The sequence below is a fragment of the Oncorhynchus mykiss genome, chromosome 12, assembly GCF_057628025.1.
Source record: "Oncorhynchus mykiss isolate SJ-2025 chromosome 12, ASM5762802v1, whole genome shotgun sequence".
Lineage (NCBI taxonomy): Eukaryota > Metazoa > Chordata > Actinopteri > Salmoniformes > Salmonidae > Oncorhynchus > Oncorhynchus mykiss.
In genome coordinates, this window is record NC_143033.1 from 79,807,499 (window position 1) to 79,816,444 (window position 8,946).

Here is an 8,946-nt window from a genome sequence, read left to right on the forward strand (position 1 = left end):
GATTTTATTCACCTCACCCACATTTACATCTACTGGTGAAGCGATAGGAGAGAAGTTTGGACTGACCCACCCCTGACTTCCCGTTCTCTCACTCTCTTTTTCTTAGTGTATCTCACAAAACAGCAAAGTATAGGTGGGGCTCGAATCCCTGGACGCTATGGAACAGGCACTGATACACATTGACACACACGCACGCACATGCACACACATACAGTATCAAGGACATGCTAACGTTGAACATCTAGCTATGAGAGTTGACCACGTGATTGGAAATTATATGCATAGGCCCAGATTTGAATGCCAGGTCATCATAAATAATCACACTGCTGGTTGCTATATTACAGAGAGAGGTTAGAGGTTAGGGGGGGGGGGGGGGGGTATCCACTAGTTACTACAACCACAAACTAGAAATGAGATATTCATTCAAACAAAAATTTGCTCTTTGGTTTTAATTGAAGGTTAGGGTTAGACATAAGTGTGGTTAGGATTAAGGTTAGGTTTAAAATCTCATTTTTGTAGAAATAGACATGGTTTATTATTTTGTGGCTGTAGTAAATAGTGATAACCGAGGAGGAGGCTGAATAACACAACTGAATCATCTAACTGTCCCTGAGACTAACAGTAACCACTTAGACATAACCTCACAACATTGATACCCCTCAGGTGGTGTATGTCAAGGAGGGAGAATGCCTTCCAATGGGTCTCTGTATGAACAAGCCCGTGCTGAGCTCCTGGGTTCAAGTCTGTACAGGCAAGGACGTTCTGTAAAGTGTGTGTAAATGGAGCAGAGTGGATCAACACTGAAGCTTTCATAGAGACAGACACAAAGGCCGGGATAGTTTGTCTGTTCACAGTATAGGATTTCCATAAGCTTCAGGGACCTAGGAAAATAATATACAGTATCAGACTATCAAGAGTTACTAAATAAATATTAAAGCACAGACACAGAGAGTGACCTATGACCACAGGGCATCAACCAATACAACGTAGCAACACAAATGGGAAAGACGTTTTGAGAAAGATATTTGGGGGAACTGTGAAATAAAGGAGTTGATTTCCCCCTCCTTTCGCGTGCTAAGGGATTGTAACACCCAGGACATTGTCTGGGATATTCCAAGAGTGGCATACTGTAGTATTCTTACTCAATATTTGTGGTTGGTATGTCATGGAAATGAGACGTTGTTGTATAACACACTGGTGACAGTTGGATGTGTTTCTGAGATAAGGACATGTACAGTATGTTTGGGAAAAACCTAACATGGTAACCAGTTGTGAGAAATATATACAGTACCAGTCAAAAGTTTGGACACCTACTCATTCAAGGGTTTTTCTGTTACGGTTTTCTTCTTCCTCCTCCTCTGAAGAGGAGGTGTAGCAAGGATCGGACCAAAACACAGCGTGGTTATTACTCATGGTTCTTTAATAAAGAAACTACACATGAATAGACTAACAAAACCAAGAAATGTGACAAACCAAAACAGCCCTATCTGGTGCAAACACAGAGACAGGAACAATCCCCCACGAAACACTCAAAGAATATGGCTGCCTAAATATGGTTCCCAATCAGAGACAACGATAAACACCTGTCTCTGATTGAGAACCACTCTAGGCAACCATAGACTTACCTAGAGTACTACTCTAACCACAATCCCATAACTACAAACAACCCCAGACAAAACACACCACATAAATAACCCATGTCACACCCTGGCCTGATCAAAATAATAAAGAAAACACAAAATACTAAGACCAGGGCGTGACAGAACCCCCCCCCGCCCCCAAGGTGCGGACTCCCGGCCGCACACCTAAACCCATAGGGGAGGGTCCGGGTTGGCGTCTGTCCACGGTGGCGGCTCCGGCGCGGGACGTGGACCCCACTTCAACAATGTCTTAGTCCGCTTAATACTCGTCCTTCGATTGGCGACCCCCGCCGCCGACCTTGGCCTAGTAATCCTAACCAAGGGCCCCACTGGACTGAGGGGCAGCTCGGGACTGAGGTAGCTCGGGACTGAGGGGTAGCTCGGGACTGAGGGGTAGCTCAGGACTGAGAGGAAGCTCGGGACTGAGAGGAAGCCAGGCAAATGTGGGAGTGGAGCCTAAGGGAGAGGTGCGCGTAGTAGGCACTAGATCTCCAGTGCTTACCCACAGCCCGGTTCAACCTGTGCCTGCACTTTGGAGGGTCCGGGCTAGAGTAGTTATCCAGACTGGGGGAGTGGTGCCAAGGCTGCGCACCAGAGCTCCAGTGCTCCCCCACAGCCCGGTCCTTCAGGTGCCTCCTCCTTACACCAAGCCTCCTGGAGGTCTCCCCAGCTGTCTCTCTGTCACACCCTGACCATAGTTTGCTTTGTATGTTTATATGTTTTGTTTGGTCAGGGTGTGATCTGAGTGGGCATTCTATGTTGTATGTCTAGTTTGTCTGTTTCTGTGTTTGGCCTGATATGGTTCTAAATCAGAGGCAGGTGTTAGTCATTGTCTCTGATTGGGAACCATATTTAGGTAGCCTGTTTTGTCATTGTGGGTTGTGGGTGATTGTCTATGTTATGTTGCTTGTTAGCACAGTGTTTCTGTAGTGTCACGGTTGTCACTTTGTTGTTTTGTAGTGTTCAGTTTTTCCATTAAAATGACGAACACTTACCACGCCGCATCTTGGTCCTCCTCTCTATCTCCAGACGACATCTGTGACAGCACTTGAAGAAACTTTTAAAGTTCTTGACATTTTCCGTATTGACTGACCTTCATGCCTTAAAGTAATGATGGATTGTCATTTCTCTTTGCTTATTTGAGCTGTTCTTGCCATAATATGGACTTGGTCTTTTACCAAATAGGGCTATCTTCTGTATACCACCCCTACCTTGTCACAACACAACTGTTTGGCTCAAACACATTAAGAAGGAAATAAATTCCACAAATTAGGCACACCTGTTAAATGAAATGCATTCCAGGTGACTACCTCATGAGGCTGGTTGCAAGAATGCCAACAGTGTGCAAAGCTGTCATCAAGGCAACGGGTGGCTACTTTGAAGAATCTCAAATATAAAATAGATTTTGATTTGTTTAACACTTTTTGGGTTACTACATGATTCCATGTGTTATTTCATAGTTTTGATGTCTTCACTATTTTACAATGTAGAAAATAGTACAAATAAAGAAATCCTTGAATGAGTGGGTGTGTCCAAACTTTTGATTGGTACTGTACATTTGTTAAAGTTTCAAACTACAGTATGTTATGGTGGAGCAATGTAGAAAAAAATATGGTTGAATTAGATGCTTATGAATGTTCATTGCTGTTCTTCAAAAGAATGTCAGATGTTAGTGAAAATGGGAGGGGTTGTATTTTCTCATATTTTCTCAGAGATGACAGAAGAAAGAAAGGACAACATGATTATTGAAAATAAAAACTTTAATGGATCTATCAGGACATACAATCACACATACACATTCCGTAATATGTGTTTGTAACACATCAATATATTTATATTTTGTTTGGTGCCATACCGTACACTAAGAAGGGGGCAGTGTGGTAGCACCACAGGGATAACAGGGAATGCCTTCACCATAATGATCTATGACAAAGCATCACACACCCTCCTCCCTGGTCTCATCCCTTTCGTTTCCTGTGTGTTCACAGTAGCACGCCTTATCAGCAACAAGTAAAAAACACAATGCAAAAAAAAGAGATTGGGGTAAAAAGGGAGGGTAACGAAGATAGAGGTTGCATTGGAAACAGAGACATATTTACAGTTCTGTGGTAGACTATAAGCAAGTACAAGCTAGTCATAGCTAGTCTTTGCTTGCGTCCATTGCTGTGGTTGATGGTTCACAGAGGAATTGGGGGACTAACGGGATCTGAGTGATTACAAAAGGATAGAGGGAAGGGGGAGCCGAGGTCGGCTAATGTAGAGAGGGGTGGGGGTGGTCTTGTCTTATCACATCAAGTATCTCTTATGTCCTGTATAAAATACAGTATAATACTATTATATGATAATAATAAAAATAAACAGTTCAGTGTTCCGTCTGCCTATCGTATGTGGTCTTTCAGGCCGCAGTGCCTGACCACAACAGACTTAAGAACAGCGCGGAGTGACGAGATGACTTTAGGGGGATGGCCAGTCGCCTTATGGTGGCGCGCCAGACTAACACAGAAGGAAAGGGTCAAGAGCGTAGAGGTTAAGGGAAGGCAGGAGACAGCAGTCTTAGATGATTCCATATTTGGCCAGATCACTGAGCTCCATGTCGCCGTAGGCCTCCCATGGGCAGACCACTGCTATGTCTAGAGAGAATGAGAGAGGGAGAAATAATTACTGTTGATTGTCCAGTTGATTAAAAAGGGCAAGGAACACTTGTTGGTTGTCTTGGTTGTCGATATACAGTGCCTTCAGAAGGAATTCCACATTTTGTTGTGTTACAGCCTGAATTGAAAATGGATTAAAACACACAATACCCCATAATGTCAAAGTGGAATTATGTTTTTCAATTTTTTTTTTAAATTAATTAAAAATTAAAATCTGAAATGCCTTGAGTCAATACATTTTCTTGGATAGACTCAGTCTGTGTGCAATAATAGTGTTTAACATCATTTTTAAATGACTACCTCATCTCTGTACCCCACACATAAAATTATCTGTATGGGCCCTCAGTCGAAAAGTGAATTTCAAACTCAGGGAGGTTTTCTGATTCCTCATCACAAAGAAGGGCACCTATAAAATAATAAAAGCAGACATTGAGTATCCCTTTGAGCATGGTGAAGTTATTAATTTCACTTTGGATGGTGTGTCAATACACCCAGTCTTTACAAAGATACAGGCGTCCTTCCTAACTCAGCTGCCGGAGAGGAAGGAAACCGCTCAGGGATTTCACCATGAGGCCAATTGTGACTTTAAAAACTGAGGATGGATCAACAACATTGTACTTACTCCACAATACTAACCTAATTGACAGAGTGAAAAGAACGACCTCTGTACAGAATAAAAAATATTCCAAAACATGCATCCCGTCTGCAACAAGGCGCTAAAGTAAAACTGCAAAAAATGTGGTAAAGCAGTTAACTTTTTGTCTTGAATACAAAGTGTTATGTTTGGGACAAATCCAATACAACAATTACTGAGTACCACTCTCCATATTTTCAAGTATAGTCGTTGTTGCATCATGTTATGGGTATGCTTGTAATCGTTAAGGACTGGGGAGTTTACAGGGTAAAAAGGAAACGTAATGGAGCGAAGAACAGGAAAAATCCTCGGGGAAAACCTGGTTCAGTCTGCTTCCACCAGACACTGGGAGATGAATTCACATTTCATCAGGACAATAACTTACACTGGAGTTGCTTACCGAGAAGACAGTGTATGTTCCTAAGTGTCCGAGTTACAGTTTTGACTTAAATCTGCTTGAAAATGGTTGTCTAGCAATGATCAACAACCAATTTGACAGAGCTTAATTTTGAAAATAATAATTGGAAAATATTGTGCAAAACTCTGAGACTTACCAAGAAAACTCATAGCTGTTATTGCTGCCAAAGGTGATTCGAACATGTAATTGACTCAGGGGAGTGAAAACCTATGTACTTATACCTATTTTCATTACATTTGCAAAAATGTCTCGAAAGATGTTTTCTCTTTGTCATTGTGGGGTATTGTGTGTAGATGTGTGAGAATTTTTTAATAATTTAAACCATTTTTAATTCAGGCTGTAACAACTAAATGTGGGATAATTCAAGAGGTATGAATACTATCTGAAGGCGCTGTATACTGAAAGTAGAAATACAAATATATAGATGAACAAACATGACTACTGATGATTGCAGATGGAATATCAAAGTTACCTGTGCCAAGACCCTCCATGCCTGGGATGTCATCACCAAATCTGCAATTGACAAGGAAACATGTTAGTATCTTACAGATTCTAGAATTTGTCTGTCTGCATTTATAAAGGTTTGAGAATGTGAGAAAATGGAGTGCTTGTTCGTGTGAATATGTGGAACGGTTGTGTGTGGAGTTTGTGTGTATCTGTGAATGTGTGATGACAGAGAGAGATTCTCACCCTTTCTGGCCAGGCTTGGGGGCCTTGCTCTTGAATGTACGGGTTTGCCTCTGCTTGAACTTGGGGGGTCCCTTCTTGGGGGTGGTTGGGCCAGCTGTTCCGGCGGGCGTTGCCAGGGCGCTTCCTGCAGGGGGAGCTGTGTTCATTTCTGCTGAGGTCTGACACAGAGAGAGACAGAGATTGTTACAAGACTGTACATAATATAACATTTGAAATGTCTCTATTCTTTTGACATTTTTGTGAGTATAATGATTACTCTTAATTTCTGATTGTTTATTTAATTTTTGTTTATTTCACTTGCTTTGGTAATGTAAACATGTTTCCCAAGCCAATGAATCCCATTAGAAAGAGAGAGAGTGCGCTGTTATAGTGTTGGCCAGAAAATCATCAATTTCCCTCAATTTTGTATTATCCTCACTCCCATTTTCTACGTCTATCCCGGCTAGTTTAACTTCACTTCAGGTCTGTCCACCCCCCTCTCTTCTTCTCTACTGCTGTCTTTCTGCTAATCTCTATCTCTCTGCCAGGCTCCCTCCAGCCACCTTACTGGTAATCAGGATAGATTAGGGGGATTTGGCTAAACAGCCAGATTATCTCTGATTGCATATAAAACCCAATTTGATGAATTGCCCTTCTTAAATCCCAGGAATGTCCTCTGTGTCACACGCAATTGCTTAGATCACGAAGGGAGGGGGTAAATCAACACCTTAATTTCTCAGTCCCATAATATATTTTTCAAAACATCTTTCCCATTTGGGTTGGTACATTGTCTTGACCCTGGATACACTCCTTTCTTAGCATGGACATCTTCTTTTTGGATGTCTGATTTTACATGATCAATTATTTTCACCTGACTAAAGTATTGAATTGACTAGCCCCCACTAAATGGATATACATGCATATAGCATTGTAACACTAATGTAAATTAAATCTTCACTACTGTGCATCTGATTTAAGATCCTTTGATGTCGTCAGTGAAAAAAAGGTTGATCCTTATGACTTAGTAAGGAAGTTGGGACGGGCGTCAGTAAATTATGGTATTGAGACCGGCAGTGGCTGGCCTGCCAATCTCTTTAGTGGCTCAGACACTATACTGGACAACAGGTGAGGCCACACTCTGTCCTTGTTCCTGTTCTTCTTCATCCGTTTAAGCAGTATCCTCCTAATCTGTCTCCTGAGTACCCCCTTCCCTGAACCTGGGAGCTCCTTAATCCTGTTAACATAATGACGTGGATGGAGCTCACTTTACCAGGACACGGTGTGTAACTCAACAGATGCTGCACCTGCATGAGATCCCAGATCTGGCTCTCCCTATGCTGCTGCCTAATACCCATCCAGAGTGGATAGAGATCTGTAAAGCTGCGCAAAAGCATCTGTTGTTGTGATTTCAGTCTCTGCTTCTAACAGGTAAGTCTAGCCTCTCTCTCTAGGAATGTGGTGTCTGCTCTCTCTCAGATATCTGCCTCCCACTGGACGTTTTGGATGCACATTGAAAATCCTGTCATTGTTTTACAACTTCTTAGATGTTGCACTGCAGTTTTCAAATGTCCCCCTAAGGAGCAGAATTAGATTTCTGCAGGTCAACTGTTTCTACAGTCACATCATTTATCAATTGATTGGAACAAATGTTTTCCCACCTAGTTCCCACTGCACTATTATAAAACAAATCTCAGCTGTTCCAATATCAACACTAGCATACCACTGAGTGTGAAGCAATGCATTGGGCATGCCTTAATGGTACTCTAGTATGGACATTGGAACTTGCTGCTTCTAATCTGCCAATCATTTTAGAGTCAAGATGCACACGTTTGTAGCTATGTGGACTTCTGTCTACCACACAAATGGATTCCACATTTCACTTCCCAATCTGAAAGCACACTCATTGCTATCATGCTAGAATTCTCAATTGAGCAGGTGAGCTACAATTACATATGCATGTACATTCTGCATCATGGCTACAGGTGTTAGATTTGCATGAGTCAATCAATCACAATCTTAGATGTTCCTGCTTGATACTCTTGGAAATCTTCCTTTACACTTCCTTTACAAGTTATTTGTACTCATACTGTAGCACTAATGTATTCATCTATATTAGCAATAAGTAATTAAGTAGTAATAATGTATTATTTCTAAGGAATAATAAAGAAAAGTAGCAATAACTATTCCCCAGGTCGTTGTGGTAAATGAGAATGTGTTCTCAGTCAACTTACCTGGAAAATAAGGGTTAAATAAATAAATGCATAAAAAGTCTCTGCCTCACCTAATTTCACAAATGTTCCAAGGAGCTTCTGTCTCGAAATGAGAGCTACTGCTGCATGTCAGTCCAAGAGCAAAATGAACACAAGGAACCGGCCTTCATTTAAATACCCCTGATTCTTAATCCTGCAGTCTCCTGGTTTCCAGTCACATGGTCTCCAAAAAGGTCAGCCAGCTCCTTCAGCACCCTCCCCCCACCTCCATTCCTGGACATCAGAGGGGGTGGGGACATCAGTGAGGCAGGTCAATATGGTGTTTTTAACCAACTTATCCCATTAAGCCTTGGCACACCTGTGTCAAGCTTGTCAAAGGAGTCGACATTGTCTGCATGTGGTTGCGTTCCTGGTCCATGTGATGGGTCTTTAAAGAGTCTGGGTTGTCACTGTGATTGGTCTTTAAAGACTGTCTTTAAAGTCTGTGTCATAGTTCTGAAATTTGTTTTAGATCAAATACAACAAACTGTAACAGTAGATAATTCCCAAATCCCTATAGTTTATACTCTAGACAGTACAATTTAAGTGTAGCACTACTTAAGATCATTACACAACATCAAACTCTTTTTACCCCATTCATTTCTCCAGTGCTATTTGTATTAGTAATGAAGTGCAGCATGAATCAAAATCTCTGTATCGGGGGAGGGTGTAGTGATGTATTTGA

The 8,946-nt window shown here is 41.7% G+C and overlaps 1 protein-coding gene across 1 annotated transcript; it reads right to left on the reverse strand.

The window, feature by feature from the left end:
• Positions 1-3,382: 3,382 nt before the first annotated feature.
• LOC110538323 (retinal cone rhodopsin-sensitive cGMP 3',5'-cyclic phosphodiesterase subunit gamma) lies at positions 3,383-8,377 on the reverse strand. Its single transcript, XM_021625058.3, has 4 exons — positions 8,294-8,377; positions 6,034-6,191; positions 5,816-5,856; positions 3,383-4,270 (listed from the first exon to the last, which is right to left on the reverse strand). The coding sequence occupies exons 2-4, from the start codon at positions 6,177-6,179 to the stop codon at positions 4,194-4,196; spliced, it is 264 nt and encodes an 87-aa protein (XP_021480733.1). The 5' UTR covers positions 6,180-6,191; positions 8,294-8,377; the 3' UTR covers positions 3,383-4,193.
• Positions 8,378-8,946: the final 569 nt, after the last annotated feature.